At 45.9% G+C, this 22,530-nt stretch overlaps 1 protein-coding gene across 1 annotated transcript in view; it reads right to left on the minus strand.

Annotated features, from left to right (window-relative positions):
• The window catches only part of PROM1 (prominin 1), a 541,566-nt gene that overhangs the window by 339,848 nt on the left and 179,188 nt on the right, over positions 1-22,530 (minus strand). Inside the window, exon 5 of the mRNA XM_070757376.1 lies at positions 1,314-1,519. Within this exon, the coding sequence (XP_070613477.1) occupies positions 1,314-1,519 (206 nt within the window). The remainder of the gene's footprint in view (positions 1-1,313; positions 1,520-22,530) is intronic.

Consider the following 22,530-nt stretch of genomic DNA (forward strand, 5'->3'; position numbering starts at 1 on the left):
TTGATGGTCTGCAGGATTTAAAATTATGACCTTGGTGATCCCTAAGGTCCAAAAGATTGGGGACCCATCAACTAGAAGACCTCCTAGGTATCTTCCATCTCTGTTATTCTGTTTCCAAAACACCTGAATGCAGGTTAAAAAGCAACAGATGGAAACTAATTAAGGAGAAAAACAACCTAGAACTTAGGATAAATTTTCTGACAATGAGAACAATTAACCAGTGATTAATTGCCTCCAGAAGTTGTGGGTTCTCTATCACTGGGATTTTTAAAGAAGTGACTGCACAACTATTTGCATCCAATGGTGTAGGACTGCGATGGTAAACTTATGACACGTGTGTCACAGGTGATATGCAAAGCCCCCTCTGCCAGCATACCAGCCATCATCCAGCCCTGCTACACTGCACATGTGTGCACCTCCCACCAGGTCTCTGCCTCGCATGCACCAGGGCAGGGCATTTCCACGCACTGTACTGGGGAAAGAAATTGGAAGAGATTGGAGGAGGCATGAGAGGGAGGAATCTAGGAGGAAATTAGTGTGTGCTGGGGAAATAAATTGGGGAGATCGGGGATTTCCCACCTCCATGCCCGTTTTTGGTGCTAGTAGGCCTCCCTTCTTGGGACTAAAAATGGGGTGTGGAGAATGCAGCACACCCTTGTGGGGGTCACCCATACATGATTGAAGGGCAGGGGGAGCCCGGGGTCACTGTACATACATTGGGGGCCCTGCAAAGTAGCAATGCAATAGAGGGGGCAGCATGCACGCACATACTGTTGCACGCATATGCGCTTTTTTGGCACGCAAGAAAAAAAAGGTTAGCCATCACTGGTATAGAACCCCCTGGTTGAGGGAACCAGTGGTTGGAATAGAAGACTTTTGAGGTCCCTTCCAGCCATATTGTTCTATGTCCTTAACAAGAAATCAATACATAGTTTCATTTGTTCAGACTGTTGCAGGGCTTTTTTCTTCTTTAATCTTTAATCAAGATGTTTCTTTGAGGATGTCTTAGAGAGCTTTTCTGTATTGCCTTGGGATAAATATATATGTAGTTTACCAAAAATAAATTTAGAAAAGATCAAGAGAAAATGGCGTACAATAAACTCTATACTTCCGCTGAATCCAACTTAATAATAATTGAATCCAACTTAATAATAACATTTGGAATGCTTCATGTCTATCATGAAGACAAAGTATCTGATATCATGAAAAAAAATAGAAGTCTCTAAATACATGGGTATCTAATCAATTCTCCAGGAATAATAAATAGATTTAATTCTTTGGTAGTCACCCCAAATTTATTGTGTTTAGCTCACCTGCTTAGCAATGTAGTTACCAAGAGGAGGCTAGCAAAGCAGCCCCTGCGACAGTTGGTGTTCTTTTTCTGTCTCTGGTGCATTTCCCCACCACAATTGTCGCAGCATCGGCACATGCAGAAACAGAGACCAATCAGTGGAAGCAACAGGACAAATAAGACTCCCAGGGCTGCTGAGATTATGAAGCCGATTTCATAGTAAACTGCCTGCAGTTTAGAGAAAAGCAGAATTTGTTACAACTTGAAAGTGAGGCTAGTAATGCTGATTCAGAATACAACAGCTGTTGGACATTCTCGACACAATTGTCTCATGGAAGGTCTTGATAGGAACTACCATCTGTTGGATGCAACCCTCTCTTGAGCTCCAGACAGGAGAGGCAGAAGATGCTACTAGCCCCTCTCTCCTATGGCAATTCTGCGACAGAATACACAGATATATCAGGGCAGGAGCACATTTGAAATTGGGGTAGATGAATCCCTAATAATTTCACCATTTTCCAAAAGTGTACATTTCAGCAGCATCAATATATAGGTGAAAGGATTCCAGTCAAATAGATCACTCTTATTCTACCTCTGACCTGACTTGGATCTTCCCCTCCCCCCCCCCCCAAAAAAAAGATAGGGGGATGAAATATTTGAACCTTCTTGGGACTTCAAGATAACCATCATAAAGTAAATGCTCCTCGGAGTGGAGCCACATATAAATCCAATACATACATACATACATACATCATGTATATAGTACAGTTTGGATCCAAACAAAGTAAAAGTTGTTTCCATAAGATCTCAGAATACTAAGTTCAAGCATTGCAAACTTCAACTGAGAAGGAACTCTGAAAAAAGGAGATTGGATTCCCTGCAGCAACATCATTCATGGGCCTGTGTGAGATGAGCTTGTCCCATAACAGGTAATACTGTACATTGGTGTACTCAAAACCACCTGCCATCTTGTTGTAATTTATAGTTCATTCTCCTGGAATTTATTGTGTTTTTGTGTTTATTGTGTACAGTGACTTGAAGCCAAATTTTTATGAGTGGGTAGCTACAGAAATTTATTGATGAATGAATGGTTTCCTTGGCCTCACGTTCTATTGCAATGCTTGTTCCTATTTCCCACTCTAGCCTACAGTACTAGTCAGGGTTGAATTGGAACTGGTTAAGCAAATCTGACCTCGCTTAGCATTTTAAAAAAATCTGTCAATACTAAGTGTGGTCAGCTCCTAGCTTTCAAAAGGGTAACTGATAACCATGGAGAATGACATTTGTTAATAGTTATTAGCTGCAGCAGGGAAATAAACATGCTGAGAGGCAGAATTCTCTGACGTTTTTGCCTGATCATAGTTGGAAACAAGAAGATGCACACCATACAATATGCAATGGTGGCCTACAATAAGACTAAACTTGCCATATACTTAGTACATATCCATGGCAAAAATACAACAGAATAGAGGCACTATTTAAAAAGTACTGCAGTTCAGTATTTTTCAAGTACAAACTTGAAAAACAGTTCAAGAATGGGCGTGGGGTGAACACACATACCATCTCTTGAAGATAAAGTCTACAAGTCTCAAAATTGCCAAGTTGGATACCCCATCCTATACTAACCACAGCATGAAAAGTGTGTCACAAACTCTCCTAAGCCACTTTCATATGATTACACTCCAGTAAACCCAATATGAAAGATTCCAGTTCCTCAAAGCAAACAGTTTCCAGCATAAATAATATGCAGTGTTAATATCAATACCCTAATGTTAGTTTTGGGTATGATTTGGAATTTTGAGAGATATAGAAATACTTTAAATACAATATTTGCTAAAATATTTTTTTCTTTCATTATAGGATGTTGAAAAGAACACTGCTGGATGAGGTTAAGAATCAATGCATGGTATTCTAGAAGAAACGCTGTGTGACGTAATAACAAAAAGTTTTACCTGAAGAGTCAATACAATATTTTCGGGCTGTGGAAACCAGAGGAAAATGATGTACAGAGCAGCAGGAATAAAAAGAAAGCATGTGAACAATAAATCAAGCATTCACAGAATTTATGCAGCTACCAAATTCAAGTAAAAACAGCAAGGAATAATTAAGTGATTAAGTGAATCCAGTATTTAAAAAGCAAATGTGAATGCAAATGACAAAGTGAAATATCTTTGGATTTTAACACTTAACTGACATTTAATTTGTTCCTGCCCCACTAAGAGAATTAGCTGCCTCTTGGTACAGGCTGCATTTAAAAAAATTTTTATTTCAAATTGAATCCCTCAGCAGAACTATTTATCATTAGCATATAAATTATTGTATTTTTTTAGCTTTGAGGGCAGAAGTACAACACATTTCATTCCTTTTTTAATCATCCTATAGAAATAAATAGAAAAACACTACTTGAGTTTAAATGTTTTTTCTAAATATACTTTATCTAGGACAGTTTTTCTCAACTTCAGCCTTTAAAATGTCTGAATTTCATTAATATGCTGGCTGCGGAATTCAGATAGTCCATTCATTTTAGGTTTGCCAAGGCTGAGAAACACTAATACAGGGAGTTAAATCCCCAGGGGTGTACAGCACAGCAGTTGTGTCAAAAGCAATGATACTGCTTTTATGTCTTTGAAAAAGATACTTATGCAGGTTCAAATATATATTAAACTTTACTCCAGAGAATAAAGTTTCTTTTTTAGTTTCTCTTCTCTTTTTCTCTTTTCTGCCATTAATTATAAATTGGTTACCTGAAAAAAATTCTAATTCTTTAACAAACATAATCTATAAAAAGCTGGCATTTGTCATCATTTAGATAATCAGTTAAACACACACCATACAAAGTGTTAATTCAGACATTTCAAATTTCCTTTACTTAAAAAGCTGCCTTTTTATTGACATATAATGCACTCTATTCTTTTCCCTGGTTCTTTTCCTTGGTTGGGGCCAAGATTAAAAATCCTTCACAAATACTTGATATTGGTTTGGACAAAGTACAGTAATTGGTTTATTCAAGCCCGAGAACAAAGTTGGAAATATCTGAACATTTTTCAAGGAGGGCCTAAACCAATATTGGAGGTAGAATGGTGTGTGCAAAGCTTTGAGTTAGAAACAGTGACTTTAACTACTCCATAGCTGTTTTAAGCACAAAACAGCAATTTTTAAGATCATAAGTCATAAATATGAAACGGCAGCCAAGTTTTGATCACACAATTGTGGGGCTCCTCAAAAGTCATAACCCCTTCCTTCCTTTCTCCCTCCCTCCCTCATTCCCTCCCTTCCCTCCCTCCTTCCTTCCTCTCCACTTCTCTTTCCCTCCCTCTTTCCCTTTTCTTTCTTTCTCTCCATTTTTCTCTCTCTCTCTTTTCCCTCACTCTCATTCTCTCTCATTCTCTCCCTCCAGGCCTCTCTCAGTTCTGTGTACCTACTGAAATATATCTTACATGGGTTGCACTTGGAAAGCAATCAACTTTTCAAAGAGCTGGTTGGGTCTGGATCATATCGTGCCTGGAGCACCCCATGATCTGCAGTGTTTTCCAGAAAGCTGACCTACAGTTTGGGAACTACACTGAATTCTCTGCACTGCCCAGACTATAGGACGAGTTGGGCAGGTAAGAGAAATGAGTCCTAAAGGTGCTTCTTCAAGAGGCAAAGCATCTTTGGTTGACTCAGTCTTCCATTCTTCCAAGGTCGGTTAAATGAGGACCCAGATTGAAAAAGAAAGCCCTGAGGGAGGTGGCAGGAATTGTGGCTGTCTTGCGCACGAGCTCCCCGTTCCGCTGCCAGCCCACCATGGGCCTTTGTGGGGGAGGCTGAGTGCTCCACCGCAAGCTTTAAAGAGAAAGGCGGAGATAGGGCAAGGAGAGAGCTCTGGTTTGGACAGTGCCATCAGCCAAGCAATGAAAACAACCACCACTTTTTTCACCACAGGACACACACACACACACACACACTCCTGCGGCGCTGCCCAAACCAGAGCTCTTGCCCTCTCTCCGCCTTTTTCTTTAAAGCTCGTGGTGGAGCGCTCAGCCTCCACCCCCCCAGAGGTGCATGGTAGGCTGGCAGCGGAATGGGGAGCTCTCTCTTGTCCACGACATTCGAAGGAGAAAAACCTTCACTAGCGGAAGATTTCCCCGCACTTTCCTTGTGGCTCCCTGCCCGCCCCCAACTCTGGCACCTGGCTCTGCTGTGCAGCCTTGTGAAAGGCTGCATGGGGGGTTGTTTTTGGGTGCACCCCAGAGAATTGGAACGTTTTATCCCTTTGCTTTCTCTGGGGTGGAGGGAGCACTTTATTCCTCAGAGCACCCCAGAGAAACCGAGCGCTTTATCCCTTTGCTTTATCTGGGGTGGGAGGAGCACTTTATTCCTCAGAGCACTCCAGAGAAATGGAACCTTTTATCCCTTTGCTTTATCTGGGGTGCAGGGAGCACCTTCTTCCTCAGAGCACCCCAGAGAAATGGAACATTTTATCCCTTTGCTTTCTCTGGGGTGGGAGGAGCACCTTCTTCCTTCGAGCCCCACAGAGAAATGGAACGTTTTATCCCTTTGCTTTCTCTGGGGTGGGAGGGCACCTTCTTCCTCAGAGCAAGGTCAGCACGGGGAAAAGGCATCCGATGCTTTGGTTGGCTCTTGGAAGATGTGGCCCCCCAACCCAACCCCCCCATGCATTAACATGGGGTGGGGAGACAAAGAAAGGGCTGACCTTGCACACTCTCTTGGCACCCGCGTCCTTAACCGGGGAACTCCTCATCTCTCACCCACCCTCCAGTCTCCCTCTGCTGTAGACTCACGTGGGGAGGGGACGGGGGTCTCCCTGCCTGCCTTTCTGGTTGCTGCAGGTGTGGAGAAGGAGGGAGGTGTAGATGGTGGAAGGCGCTCTATTGCTCCAAGCTGGCTAAGTTTCCTGTTTCCTTTGCATGGCACGATCAACTTATCTGACAAAGGAGGCGAAGATGCAAAGAGTTGGGGGGGCTCAGGTATCTAGGGAGGGGTCCTATCGAGAGAATGGTGTTGGAGGTGATGCTGGGAGGATGGGAGTGAACTGCTTTTTCATGCCCCCCCCACCCGCCCAAACCTGCCTCACCAAAAAGGGGATCGTGAGTGCAAGGGAAACAGGAAACTTTGCCAGCTTGGAAAAGTAGAGTGCCTTCCACCCTCTCCCCCTCCCTCCTTCTCCACACCTGCAGTGGCCAGAAAGGCAGGCAGGGTGACGCCCGTCCCCTCCCCATGTGAGTCTGCAGCAGAGGGAAACTGGAGGGTGGGTGGGAGATGGGGAGATCCCTGGTTAAGGATGCAGGTCCCAAGTAGTCAGCACGAGGAAAAGGCATCCAATGCTTTGGTCAGTTCTTGGAAGATGTGGACCCCAACCCAACTCCCCCACGCATTAACATGGGGCGGGGAGAGAAAGAATGGGCTGACCTTGCACTCTCTCTCTCAACAAAGGCTGGGATCTTGCTCTCCGGAGCTGCTGGGCTGGCGAGGCTGGGCGGTGGAGGTGGCGCAGGGCAAGGGGTGGCAGGCAGATGAGATGGGGACAGGAAGAAGAGGAGGAGGAAGAGCGGTGGCAGCCGCCCCTCTTCAGCAACTCCATCGTCACTTATTCAGGTTGCAGCCCGGGGGTTGCGCAGACATTGGTGCAAAGCAGCGGGATGAGAGAGGCAGAGCCCCCGAGCGCACACACCTTGCACATCTGGAGTGGGGGAAAAATGGGGCTGCAAGAGGCAGTCAGACACTTCCAATTAAGACAGTACTCAAGCCTGTGGGGGGAGGGGGGAGTTAAAGCCAGCTGTTTTGCGTGCCTTAAAGGGACTCCCCAGGAGGAAGCAGGTGCCAAGCTTGGAGTGAGAGCTAGGGAGCCTTCACTGAGGCCAAAGTGCCATATTCCCCTTTGCCTGCCACCACCTCTGAAAACACTTTCAAGGAGGGTGGAAGCCCCACCGGCTGACAAGCTGCCAGGCAACTTTGCGCACATGTTAATCACCCAGGAGGCTCCCTCCGGGCAGCCTCCACTGTCTCCCCCCCACACTGCCTCCTCCACCTGCCCCCAAACAAGGATTAGAATGCCGGCGGTAATAAAGCAAAAGGGGTGAGTTTGGGGATGGTCACGCTGAGAATTGCCAGCCACAGAGACATTCAGTAGTTAAAGAGTTAATGTGTGCCTTTCCTCTGATCACACCCCCTCATACATCATTTCCCACACATCATATCATATCATATCCGCCTGCTTACGTAGCAAGCATTCCATTCTAACTCTTTTGCCTCCCTGCAGCCATGTTCCGGCTGTTTTACAAGTGTCCCTCGTGGCACAATTTATTTTCTCTGTTTACTAAATAAAGTTTGTTTACTTTGATTCCTGCCTGCCGAGTCTAATTAAAAATCCATCCCTTGACATGGTAAGCATAGATGGTTCTGTTTACCCTAATTAACCAGGCTGGAAAGCCTGCAAAATAAAGTGCAGACAACTTCTCTGTCTTTTGAAAACAAAAATGCAGACCTCGGCAGGAGACGCCTCCACAGAAAGATTTACAACTCCAGCGAACGCACAAGAAATTCCTTCTCAAAGAATCTTATCTCTAGCTCCAGATAGAGCACTGCAAACAGTGAGTAACAATTACATTCCTATTATAATTGATAGCTTGCAAGACAGTCAAAATGTCTCTGATATTCCTAACTCTCATAAAGAAGCAGAAGTATTTCTCTGTGAAAAACAATGTCCTCTGAAGGATTATACAAGCAATATTAATTCAGTGGCAATGCAGAAAGCAGGATGTTATAATAAACCGTATGTGTTCCTGGAGAACTCTGAAATGAAAGCAAATGTTTTGAATCTTGAGCAAAGCAAGCAAGCTATTTTAAAATACCCTATTGAAGTCACAGAAGCCGCTACGAATCCTTATCAGCAAGGAAATATGCCAAATATTCTTGGAGCTCAGCCACAGCTCCAACCTAATGAGAACCAGATATTAATAAAGCTTTCCGAGCCAGCTCCAAAATGATGTCAGTTTTTCCTAGAACACATTAATATGCAGACTGTAATTTTTTTAGCTGGTGATTTAAGACATGATATTAATGCAATGCAGAAATGTTTATCAAAATTGAAGCTAGACAAGAAAGCATGTGATTTAACACAGCCTGAACAGGATCTTATAGAATTCTATTGTACTGAATTAATGAGAAAAGAGCTCAAGCTTGATCAGATAACAAGCATGCAGTTAATATATTACCAAGGAGAAATATGTGGTTTATCAGAACAAAAGAAGAAAATAGCGTCTGTCCAAAAACAGTCTGTTCTTTTGAAAAGCAATAATGATGTCATGCATTCCTTAGCACTCAAGGAACTAGGTGCAGCACCACCCAGTGGCCAAACTGAGAAAATACCCAGCTCAACTTATTTTCAGGAATCTGGCTCATTTCCAAGCCAGATCCAAAATGTGCCACCTGGTGGCCAAATTAAGCAATTGCACCAAATGCACCAAAATGTTATTTTATTGCCAGAAAGCTCAGGAGCACCATCCAGTGACCGTTTTAAGCAATACAGGTCACCAGAAAATTTAGATGGCCAGAAAAATGTTGATTTGCGCCAGAAGGATTTCTTTGTAGATTTCGAAATGAACAAAGAAGCTTCAGCAGAACAATTCTATTCTGCAGACAAAGAAAGGTTTGTACCTCAACAGACATTTTTGCCACAAGTACCCCAACCAAGTCAAGGGGTGCAATTCTCACAGGTACAATCACTACAAGTTCCTGCTACGCCCGTGCAACCGGCGCAAATTCCACTCCAGTCGGCTCAGCCATTATTGGCACCACGTCCTCAACTACAGCAACAAATGCTGGCTGCAACTCAAGAGCAATTTTCTGCCTTACCGCCATTAAAAGAAGATGAAGTCATTTTGGAACGCAGGAGTCCCAGTAACTCCAAATCAGCTCAACGAGATTCCGAAAGCGGATCACATTCTACAATCAATTTGGAACGCAGGAGTCCCAGTAACTCCAAATCAGCTCAACGAGATTCCGAAAGCGGATCACATTCTACAATCAATTTGGAACGCAGGAGTCCCAGTAACTCCAAATCAGCTCAATGAGATTCCGGAAGCGAATCACACTCTACAATCAATACCGTGCTTCTAAAAAAAGTTCCTGATTCAAATTATGAGTACAGCACAAAACATTTATGGACTTTAGATAGTGGAGCTGCTTTTCAGATTACTCACCAAAAGGAACTTTTTACTGAATTACATGAATCTAACATAAAGGAGGTGTATGGATTCTCAAATCACCTATCCCAAGTTGAAGGAGAAGGAACTATCTACATAGATGAACTGGACCAGATGATTCCACACGTTCTCTACATTCCGGACATTGAAAGCAACATACTCATCCTTCACCGCCTAAATAAAGACTTAGGCTACAAAGCTATGCTCCTGAACTATGATATCCACATTATTAGAAATGGAACTGTTGTCGCATATGCCATTCCGATTGGTGGTGTTTTCTATCTGAAGCCAAATTTTCGTTCACTGGTAGATGTGAGCGTTCCAAATCATGAAAGTGCAGGCGCAGAGAGAAAACCTGCTGCTAATATAAAATCAGAGGCTCATAAAGCCAATGTACCCCAAGGTGTTCCGCATAATGTTGCAAATGCTAAACCTGTACTAACAAATAAACCTTTTCATTCCAGGTGCATCCACCGTTGACATCGTCGTTTGGGCCATGCTTCATATGATGTCTTATCCAAGATGCCCGAATGCATGAACAGTTTCAAAGTCGATAGTAATTGTCCTATTTACCTTGACTGTTTTGTTTGTAACAAATCTAAATCAAAAGCTGCCCCCATTGCTAAGCATGCCCTTCATTTGTCTTCACGCATTTTCGATTTGGTTCATACCGACATTGTCGGTCCATTTCGGCCTACTAGGGGTAACAATAAGTATTTCTTAACAATTGTTGATAGTTTTTCTAGATATGGTTTTGTATTTCTTATGAAACAGAAATCAGAGACGTTTCAGATCTTTACAGACTTTGCTGCACAGGTCTTCAATCAATTCGGTGTCCGTATCAGAAGAATCCAAAGTGATCGTGGCGGAGAATTCATGTCTCAGCGATTCCAGGACTGGATGAGACGCAAAGGAATACGGCACCAAGCTTCAGCCCCTTACACTCCTCAGCACAACGGGATTGTTGAACGAAAACAAGGTGTTTTACAGACTACGTATCGCTGTCTCCTAGAAGACGCTGATCTCGACAATTCCTACTCGGGTGAAGCACTAAGGTATGTAAACTACCTTGTTAATTGTACTTGGAGCAGTGTTTTAAAACAAACTCCGTACTACATGTTCTATGGGAAGAAACCCGACATTCAAAACCTTCACATTTTTGGCTCATATGCCATGGTTAACATTCCACTGGCCCAGAGAAAGAAGGGTGGTCCAGTGGCAGAAAGACTGAGATTTATAGGTTTTGATGAAAGTTCCAAGTACTACAAATTTACTGACTCTAACTACAGAGGTATTATTTCCAATTCAGCTAAATTTGAGGAAGATACAAATTGGTCCAGAATACACAGTAATGATACTTCAGTTTATTTTCCTAAAGATGTCCAAGGTACAGCGCAACCTGATTCTCAGATAGCTGTTCTAGCTGTTCCAGCTGTTCTAGCTGTTCCAGCTGTTCCAGCTGTTCCTGATGTACAGTCTTCACCAGTCACAGATGATGTTACTAGCGATGTAAATGAAGACGCAGATGACCAAAATGAATGGACCACGGTTCTAAGACGTTCCAGGAGAACCACAAAAGGAGTTCCTCCTCAGAGATATCAAGCGCAAGTAACTCAAAAATTGTTTCCTGTTATTTGCAACAATGTTTTACTTCCTCCCGATAATTTTTATCAAATAAGATATTTACCTGAACCTGAACAAGAAAAATGGTATGATGCCATGCAAGCTGAACTTGACCGTTTAAAGAAACTTAAGGTGTACAAACACGTTGACCCTCCAGAAGACAAGAGAGTTATTGGTACACGATGGGTCTACAGAATTAAGTGAAAGCCAAATGGTGAGGAACTATACAAAGCAAGATTAGTAGCACAAGGCTACTCTCAGACTTTTCCAGATGATTACATCGATACTTATTCACCTACTGTCAGAAATGAAAGTGTCAAAATCGCCTTAACAACAGCCGCTGCCCTGAATTTAGAAGTTTTCCAGTTCGATGTCGAAACTGCCTATCTGAATGCTGATCTAGATGAAGAAATCTACGTGAAAGGTGCACCCGGATTCCAGGACCAGGAAGGACATGTCTGGCGCCTGCAAAGGAGTCTGTACGGATTGAAACAATCTAGTTTAATGTGGCACAGATGTCTCATTGACAAGCTAAATTCAATGGGCTTTATTAAGTCCGACTCTGATCAATGCGTGTTTACAAAAGGGCAAGGTAATGTTTATGAAATTGTTCTTGTTTATGTTGATGATATTGTTTACATTGGTCCAAATCAACGTATGAGTGAGATTTTTGCAAAAAGTTTAGAAAAACACTTTACACTGAAAAGCTTAGGACACATTCATGATTACTTAGGAGTTGAGATTCAGAAAACTCAGAAGGGGTTTAGCCTCTCACAAGCAAACAAGATTGATCAACTTTTGCAACAATGCAACATGGCTGATGCACGCCCATGTCGGTCTCCAATGCAGACAGACTTTTACAAGTTGACATACCAAAACAATCCTTTAGCAGTTGGACAAGACCCAACATTTCACTTAGTGTGAATTTGTTATCACGACACGTAGGCAACGCAACTACATTTCATTGGACATGCATAAAGAGATTGCTCAGATACATGAAGCACACGATGGACACGAAGTTGTTCCTGGAACCAGAACACAACAAGTATCCTGAATTGATTTGCTATGCAGATTCTGATTGGGCGAGTGATATTGAAACTCATCAAAGTACTTCTGGTTTTATAATGTTTTTGAATGGTTGTCCAATTTATTGGAAAGTTAGAAAGCAGAAATTTATTTCTTGTTCCTCCACTGAGTCCGAATATGCTTGTGTTTCTGACTGTTGTAATGATTTAATCAATGTTTCTGCTCTCATTAATAGTATCTGGGCTGATCCAATGAAGCCAATTGTTATTATGGAGAACAATACTTGAGTAAAATTCATTGCTGAAGCTGAATATGTGGGAGTCCGTTCACGGCACATCGACTTAAGATATAAGAATGCAAGAAAATATGTGCAACAAGGATTTGTGAAACTACAATATGTGCCTACAAATGAACAGATCGCTGACGTGCTGAATAAACCACTGCCAGCTGACCAACACAAATACCTCTCTGAGAAAATGTGCCTTATGTGAACCAATGTCCCTGATGACTACCAAAGAAGGGGTGTCACGCTGAGAATTGCCAGCCACAGAGACATTCAGTAGTTAAAGAGTTAATGTGTGCCTTCCCTCTGATCACACCCCCTCATACATCATTTCCCACACATCATATCATATCATATCCGCCTGCTTACATAGCAAGCATTCCATTCTAACTCTTTTGCCTCCCTGCAGCCATGTTCCGGCTGTTTTACAAGTGTCCCTCGTGGCACAATTTATTTTCTCTGTTTACTAAATAAAGTTTGTTTACTTTGATTCCTGCCTGCCGAGTCTAATTAAAAATCCATCCCTCAACAGTTTGCACGCATTATTCGCTTTTACATTGATTCCTATGGGAAACATTGTTTTATCTTACGAACCTTTCAACTTACAAACCTCGTCCCAGAACAAATTAAGTTCATAAGATGAGGTATCATTGTATTTAGAGTTAATTTGTAAGTATGTTAACCAATTGAGCATTATCCCTTTTTCATGAAGTTGTTGATTTGTTAATAAGTTATCATTTTCGTCCACTAGTTGTTGATAGGTTAGGATTTTCAGAGGGGAGAAAAGATTTGAGTAAGTGATTAATTCGTTAGGTGATATCCAGTTCGGAATGGAGTAATAATGATTTTTTAAAATATGTTGTCATGTTGTTATTAAGGCCTTTCTTAAATAGTGGTGTTTGAAGTATTGTGGAATTCTGTGTATGTCCACCATTAAGAACGAATGCTATTCGGACTGCAGATGAAAACCCTCTAAGGTTAATAGTCTTATGTTTTTCAACATTACCCAATCTTTGATCATGGTTAGTATTGAAGCTTGATAGTATTATTTCTTTTCTCTTTTTTTCACAGAATTTTTTTATTTTCTCACCAATCACAGTACAATGTAAAGTACCAACAACATCAATTTGTTTAAATACATCAATAATTTAATGGTATACAAATCCAATGCTACCTCCTTTCTTTTGATATCTAGATAATAAATAGCTGCTCAGATTTCATATGTTATATTAATATGCTATTAATATGCTACCTGATGAAGTGGACAAGGCCATTGGAGCTGTGAGTTCCGCCACCTGTCTACTGGATCCGTGTCCCTCTTGGTTGGTTTTGGCCAGTCGAGAGGTGACACGGAGCTGGGTCCAGGAGATTGTCAACGCCTCCTTGGGGAGGGGGTCCTTTCCTGCTCCTTATAAGGAGGCACTTGTGATCTCCCTCCTCAAGAAGCCTTCCCTGGACCCAGCCATGCTTAATAACTACTGTCCAGTCTCCAACCTTCCCTTTATGGGGAAGGTTGTTGAGAAGGTGGTGGCGCTCCAACTCTAGGTCCTCAACAGTCTGGATTCAGCCCCGGCTACAGCATGGAAAGTGCTTTGGTCGCATTGATGGATGATCTCTGGCGGGCCCAGGACAGGGGCTTGTCCTCTGTCCTGGTGCTTCTTGACCTCTCAGCGGCTTTCGATACCATCAACCATGGTAGCCTTCTGCGCCGGCTGGAAAGGTTGGGAGTGGGAGGCACTGTTCTTCAGTGGTTCTCCTCCTACCTCTCCGGTCGGTCGCAGTCAGTGTTAGTGGGGGGTCAGAGGTCGACCTCTAGGTCTCTCCCTTGTGGGGTGCCTCATGGGTCGGTCCTCTCCCCCCTGCTATTTAATATCTACATGAAACCGCTGGGTGAGATCATCCAAGGGCATGGGGTGAGGTATCATCAATACGCCGATAATACCCAGTTATACATCTCCACCCCATGTCCAGTCAACGAAGCAGTGGAAGTGATGTGCTGGTGCCTGGGGGCTGTTGGGGCCTGGATGGGTGTCAACAAACTCAAACTCAACCCAGACAAGACGGAGTGGCTGTGGGTCTTGCCTCCCAAGGACAATTCCATCTGTCCATCCATTACCCTGGGGGGGAAACTATTGACCCCCTCAGAGAGGTTTGGCAACTTGGGCGTCCTCCTCTGTTCTGTCTGGGTCCCCCCCAGAAGCCAACACCAACCAAAAAGAGTAACCAGACACACTGGTAAAAAGCAAAAGCAGTTTATATAATTCAAAGCAAACACAGGTAACAAAAACTGTTCTTACAGACAGGAACACTCTGAAGCTTCACAGAGGTTTCACGAAGGCCAGGCAATAAAACAGGATTCTTGCTGGCAAAAACAACGCTGGAGATAATAAAACCCACGCCTCCCCCAAGTCTTCCAGACCTCTAGGCCAGAAGCCAAGATCAGAGACACCGAGAATCGAAGCAAGGTCACAGGACTCCCAGTTGATAACGCTCCACAAGACTGTAAGGGCGGGCCTGCCTTTTCAACCCTGCTGAGGAGAACCACACCCAAACCCAGCTGTTGCCAATTCAGGGATGTAAATACCTTTCTAATTGGTCCCGTCTTTGAGCTGCACGTATCTGCCTCATGTCTATTATAGCCTGTGCGTCTTCATCCAATGAATCCAGGCTACTAGCTGGGGAGAGCCCCCCCGGGGGTCTCAGGCTGCTCTCCCTCCTCCTCTTCCTGACGTTCCTCTCCCCTGTCTGCCTGGTCCTCCCCCTCCTGTTCACTGTCCTTCTCCTCTGGGCATGGATCCGGCAGAGATCCAGCCGGTCCCTGAGGAGCCTCAGGCTGAATCACAACACCATCCCCCCTCGGAAGGCCCCTCCTCACCTGCCAGCGGAGAGGACGTGGTTTCTGGGGAAACCAGGCGTGAAAATCCCGAATAAGGTCAGGAGCGTCCAACAATGCAGCTTCCACCCAGGAGCAATCATCAGGGTCCCCCTCCACCCATTGCACCTTGTAGTGGAAGCAAGCGTCCACCCAACGGGAATCCAGAATGGCATGTACCATAGCCTCAGGGAGGTGGTCACGAACACACGGGGCAGGAAACATGGGAACGGTGGGACACAGCAGACAATCGGGAGGGACAGGGACTAACAGCGAACGGTGAAACACAGGGTGGACCCACAAGTTGGCCGGCAAGGTGAGCCGGTAGGCCACTGGGTTGATCACCCTTTCAACGGGAAAAGGGCCCAGGAACCGGGGATCTAATTTGTGTCTGGGTAATTCGGAGGCTATGTATTTTGTGGACAGCCACACCTGATCCCCCACCACCAAGGGGGGCACATCCCGTCTGGAGTGGTCAGCCACTCTCTTATAGTCCTCCTTGGCCTTATTCAGGTACCTTTTTACCATCTTGTGGACCGCCTGCATCTCCGAGAGGAAGTCCTCGGCAGCAGGCACCGGGGAATCTAGGAGGGTCAAGGGAAAGAAGCGAGGATGGAAGCCATAATTTGCAAAAAAGGGCGTGAGTCGGGTCGAGGAGTGGCGGGAGTTGTTAAAAGCAAACTCCGCTACAGGGAGGAACCTGGACCAATCAGACTGGCGATCCGCCACTACACACCTCAGGTATTGCTCCAGTATCCCTATGACCTTTTCTGTGCCTCCATCGGTCTAGGGGTGCTGCGTCGATGTGAGGCACACGGACACATTCAGGGCCGACATCAATTCCCGCCAGAACCGGGCTGTGAATTGTGTTCCCCTGTCAGAGACCACCCGATGCGGAAGCCCATGTAACCTAAACACATGGCTGATAAACATTTGGGCCATGAGTTGGGCAGTGGGCACCCTAGTGCAAGGTACAAAATGAACCATCTTGGTGAGCATGTCCATCACTACCATGACTACCGTGAAGCGAGCAGAGGAAGGCAAATGGGTCACAAAGTCAATGGACACGGCACCCCAGGGTCTCTCGGGCGTGGGCAAAGGTTGCAGTAATCCTGGCAGGGCTCCAGTCACCCCCTTGGCCGTACGACACCGGACACAGGTGGCCACATAGGAATGCACATCATCTTGGATGCGTGGCCACCAGAATGTCCGAGTGACCAGCTCTAATGTTTTGAACAGGCCAAAATGCCCCACCACTGGACAGTCATGACACTGGGCCATAATCAGGCCCCTCACTAGGCCAGCGGGAACATACAGCTGCCCCCGGTACCGGAGCAGACCGTCTTGGAACGTCCAGGGGGAATTGGGTGTTAACTCCCGCACCCTCTGCGCTACAAACCCATCCTCCCGCTGCGCCTCCCGTGAACGGAGACGCAAGTCCACTGGGTCCTGGGTCGCAGCCAAAGCTGCATGGGGTAGAACCGTCTGCAGAGGTGCCGGCTCCTTCGGGTGCGTGTACTCCGGCTTGCGAGACAAGGCGTCCGCTCGAGGGTTCTGGGCGCTGGGAGTGTACCTGATGCGGAAATTGAACCGCGCGAAAAAGAAGGACCAGCAGATCTGTCTCTGGTTCAATTTCCGAGCCGTCTGAAGATACTCGAGGTTCCGGTGGTCCGTCCGTACTTCAATCTGGAGATGGGCCCCCTCCAGGTAATGCCGCCAATGCTCAAAGGTGGCCTTCACCGCTAAGAATTCCTTCTCCCAAATAGTATAATTTCAATCCGAGGGTGACAATTTGCGGGAGAAGTAGGCACACGGAAACATCACGTCACCAGGACGATGGGCTTGGAGGAGCACTGCGCCAACCGCTACGTCCGAGGCGTCTGTTTCCAACACAAACGGCCGAGCGGGATCAGGATGGCGCAGAAGCAGTTCCGCCATGAACGCCGCTTTCAGGGCCTCTCCCCAACCAAACGGGACTTGTTTTTGTAACAACCGAGTCAAGGGCGTGGTTAACGTGGCATACCCCGGAATAAAAGCTTGATAGTAGTTCGCAAACCGCAAAAGACGTTGTATGTCTTTCACCCATCGTGGAGGTTGCCAAGACTGAAGTGCGGCCCACTTTGCCCGGGTCCATGGAAATGCCACCTGGAGACAAAATGTGCCCAAGGAATTCTACGGTAGTCTGGAAGAATTGGCACTTCTCCAGCTTGGCATACAAATGCTGCTCCCGCAACCGGAGCAGGACCCGGCGCAAATAGCCCAAGTGCATGGCATGGTTCGGGGAATACACTAAAATGTCATCAAGGTAAATCACAACGAAATGGTCCAACATGTCCCGGAACACGTCATTCATCAGATGTTGAAACACGGCCGGGGCGTTGGTGAGGCCAAAGGACATCACGGTGTATTCAAAGTGGCCGTAACGAGTGCCGAACGCTGTCTTCCACTCATCCCCGGCCCGCACCCGGACCAAATTGTACGCACTGTGCAAATCAATTTTGGTGAACACTGTTGCCGTCTGCAACCGGTCCATGAGTTCAGGGACCTAGGGCAAGGGGTACCTATTCCACACCGTGATGGCGTTAAGGCGCCGATGGTCACAGCAGAGGCGAAGATCGCCCGTTTTCTTTTTCACGAACAAAACAGGGGCAGACAAAGGGGACTTGGATGGCCGAATAAATCCCTTGGCCAAATTCTTCTCAATAAACTCCTTGAGAGCCACAAGCTCCGGCTCTGACATGGAGTACAAATGACCAGCCTGGAGCTTGGCATCAGGGATCAGGTCTATGGCACAGTCGTACGTTCGATGTGGTGGTAGCCGATCCGCCTCTTTCTCGTTAAAAACATCGGCGAACTCCTCGAGGCAACGGGGTAACTGGATCGCGGGAACTACTGGGCTGTGGGCTGCGCACACATGTCGGTGGTGGTCCACACACTGCAAACTGGAGAATGTTACCAGGTTCTGGGACCACACCACATGTGGGTCATGGGCGCGCAGCCACGACAACCCCAGCACGAGGGGAAAATGAAGCCCCTTGGTGACATAAAACTGCAGGGCCTCCTCATGAGTTCCGATGCACATCTGCACCGGCAGGGTCTGGAAATGGATGGGACCAGCCAGCAACACCCGCGCCCATCGATGGTCTCCACAGTTAATGGCGGGATGACAGGACAAAGGGTCAAGGAATGGCGGTGGGCAAAGGCTTCGTTCAAGAAATTCGTCGTTGCCCCTGAATCCACAAGGGCCAACACTGGATAAGTCCGAGTCCGTTGAGCAATATGCAGAGTCACAGCGAGCGTCAGGTGTCGAAGCGGTCCAGAGTCGGTAGCCGTGGAGTCAGGAGAAAGTGGGATCCCCGCCCGACCTAGTGTTGCCACCAAGCCGGGCCTCCCTCGTTTCCCGACCGTTCCGGCGACTGAGGACGTCCAGACGAAGGCCCCATCAGAGAGCACATGACAGGGACAGGGACACAAGGGGTTGTCTCCTGGAACTGCACGAGGGACGCCATTGGAAGCACGGGAGAGCTGGAGGGTACTGGAACGGCTGCAGCCACCATGCTCTGCCTCTTGTGGGGACAAACCACAGCAAAATGTCCCGGGGCCCCGCAATAAAAACACAACCCGGCTGCCTGCCGATGCCCCCGTTCCTCCGGGGTCTGGCGGGGTCGTGCGTAACTCACGTCCATCGGTTCCCTGGCGGCAACATGATCCATCAGGCGTGGAGGCAGCGCTGGTTGAAAACGTCGGGGTGCAGGGACCGGAGCCGGGGTTCCTACGGTCGACAGCGGGACGCCTGACGCACGGGGGTTGGACCGTCCTGCTCGACGGACTTCCCTGGCCAACAGCCTGGCCTCTATTGCCAGGCAATGCCGCTCCAAAGCGTCCAGAGTGCCGGGCAGCACCTCATGCACCAGTTCATCCAACATAGTGTCCGATAGTCCATCCTGAAAGGCCTCGATCAGGGCAGCCTCATTCCATTGGACTTGCCCAGCCAGAGACCGAAAGTCAGCCATGTAGTCCGCCAGGGGACGCGAACCCTGGCGCAGTTGCTTCAGCCGTCTGCTCTTTCACCGGGTCCGCTTTTGCTCTTTCACCAGGTCCGCAGTTGCTTCAGCCGTCTGCTCTTTCACCGGGTCCGCGAATTGGTGACGCAGCTGGTCACAGAAAGCAGCAAAGTTCTGAAGTAGAGGGTCATCCCGAGCCAGGTCAGGTGCCACCCACGACGCTGCAGGGCCAGCCAACAAGCTACAAAGAAACACCACCTTGTGGTCATCTCCAGGAAAGTGCATCATCTGGGCATTTATAAACAGCTGCACTTGGCTCAGGAACGCAGAAAACAGCCGCCGGTCCCCCCAGAACTTTTCCGGCATCGCCACGAAACATTTCCTCCTGGGCAAAGGCGCTGGAGGAGGTACCACAGGGGGCGCCTGGGGTGGGGCCGGCTGGGACAAATCCTCCACCTGGCGTTGTAACACCAGGACCGTCTGGGTCAAGTGCGCAATGTCCCTGCGCAACTCATCAAACACAGCCTGCATGTCAGCTGCAGAAACTGCCATGGTGGAAGGCAAAAACAGGAACCCAAAAAGCAAAAATGCCAAACAAGGAACCAGCAGCAGAGAGCAGGAAGAAAAAACAAACAAACCACCCCCCAAACTGTGAACCACGTGTCTGGTGGTTGGTGGAGCGTTATATTGTTCTGTCTGGGTCCCCCCCAGAAGCCAACACCAACCAAAAAGAGTAACCAGACACACTGGTAAAAAGCAAAAGCAGTTTATATAATTCAAAGCAAACACAGGTAACAAAAACTGTTCTTACAGACAGGAACACTCTGAAGCTTCACAGAGGTTTCACGAAGGCCAGGCAATAAAACAGAATTCTTGCTGGCAAAAACAACGCTGGAGATAATAAAACCCACGCCTCCCCCAAGTCTTCCAGACTTCTAGGCCACAAGCCAAGATCAGAGACGCCGAGAATCGAAGCAAGGTCACAGGACTCCCAGTTGATAACGCTACACAAGACTGTAAGGGCGGGCTTGCCTTTTCAACCCTGCTGAGGAGAACCACACCCAAACCCAGCTGTTGCCAATTCAGGGACGTAAATACCTTTCTAATTGGTCCCGTCTTTGAGCTGAACGTCTCTGCCTCATGTCTATTATAGCCTGTGCGTCTTCATCCAATGAATCCAGGCTACTAGCTGGGAAGAGCCCCCCCCCGGGGGTCTCAGGCTGCTCTCCCTCCTCCTCTTCCTGACATTCCTCTCCCCCGTCTACCTGGTCCTCCCCCTCCTGTTCACTGTCCTCCTCCTCTGGGCATGGATCTGACAGAGATCCAGCCAGTCCGTGAGGAGCCTCAGGCTGAATCACAACATCCTCGATCCACAGCTGACATTGGAACATCATCTTTCCGCTGTTGCGAGGAGGGCATTCATCCAGGTCTGGCTGGTGCACCAGTTGCGGCCCTACCTGGATGGGGAGTCATTGCTCACAGTCACTCATGCCCTCATCACCTCGAGGTTTGATTACTGCAATGCTCTCTACATGGGGCTACCCTTGAAAAGTGTTTGGAAACTTCAGATCATGCAGAACGCGGCCGCGAGGGCCATCGTGGGACTCCCTAGATTCGCCCACGTTTCTTCAACACTCCGTGGCTTGCACTAGCTGTCGATCGGTTTCCAATCACAATTCAAAGTGTTGGTAATGACCCTTAAAGCCCTCCATGGCATTGGACCAGAATACATCCAGAACCGTCTTCTATCGCACGAATCCCAGCGGCCGATAAGGTCCCACAGAGTTGGCCTTCTCCGGGTCCCATTGACCAAACAATGTCGTTTGGTGGGCCCCAGGGGAAGAGCCTTCTCTGTGGCGGCCCCGGCCCTCTGGAATTGGAATGGCCCCCACCCTCCTTGTCTTTCGCAAAGACCCACCTTTATCGCCAGGCATGGGGGAACTGAGACATCCTCCTCCAGGCTTTTATATTTTATGTTTGTTATGTATGTATTGTATGGTTTTAAATTGTTGGGGTTTTAGATATGTTTTATTTTAATATTAGATTTGTCTCACTGTTATATTGTTTTTGTATTACTGTAGTGAGCCGCCCCGAGTCTTCGGAGAGGGGCGGCATACAAATCTAATAAATAATAATAATCATAATAATCATAATAATAATAATATTCACTAATACATCTTTTAAGCTGATCCAAATTTTAAATGCCTCAAGTTAATTAGGCTGTACCATTCCAAATTTCTCCACATCTCTTCCATTTCAATTTTCATATATATTTATTAACCTTTTTATTAGTAAATGCTCATTAAAAAGGAATTTAAAAAAATAAAAGGATTTTTAAAAAAAATAAAGATAAAAACACCAACACCTTCCAATATACAAATCAAGGGGGGAAAGACCAATTAAAATCTCAATAATTCACCAAGTTAGCCATATTGTAAAACCTAATTAGTACTAATTCCTTTATAGGAATCATAAAAAATGTGCAAGAATTTAAAAAATAAAGTAGAATTTAAAGAGGAAAAAAAATGTGTTGAGAAAAAGAGGAAAGTATATGTAAAAAGAAAAAAAGGAGAATGAGAAAAGTACTACTAAAAAAATAGAAAAAAGAAAGAGATAAATCAAACCAAAAAACCTCCTGCCCTATTCCTTAACAAAAAAGAAAATAAAAAAGGAGAGAGGAAAAGAAAAAGAAACTCCTGATGACCCATTGAAATCAATCTAAATATATCCCTGCATACCCAGCGGACTCTTCATGCCCTACTCTAATTTTATCGCTGCAAACCCAGCGGAATCATCATGCCCTAATCTAAGAGTGTTGGCCCCAATAGATAAAAGAAGAAGTTCCCCTTGCTTGGTCCAATTTAAAGTTATAGCCTTCCATAAATTAAAACACCTTTCGAAATTTATGATCTGTATTTTCTATAATTCCATAAATTCTATTTTCAGTAATTACCACTAAAATAATTTCTCCTTCTTTATATATAAACAAAAAAGAAAAGAGGAGAAGAAAGAAAAAACTCCAATAACCCACTGAAATCAATTTCTCACTATAACGCTGTATACCCAGCTGAATCTTCATGCCCTACCCTAATTTTGTCGCTGGTTACCCAGCATAAGCCCAGCATAACTCTAATTGTATTGATCCAAATATATTAAAAGAAAGTTCCCCTTCCTCAATCCAACCTTCTTCTAAATTGTGATCTGTAAAATCTATAATTCTGTAA

The sequence above is a fragment of the Erythrolamprus reginae genome, chromosome 7 (assembly GCF_031021105.1).
Source record: "Erythrolamprus reginae isolate rEryReg1 chromosome 7, rEryReg1.hap1, whole genome shotgun sequence".
In the NCBI taxonomy this organism is placed as follows: Eukaryota; Metazoa; Chordata; class Lepidosauria; order Squamata; family Dipsadidae; genus Erythrolamprus; species Erythrolamprus reginae.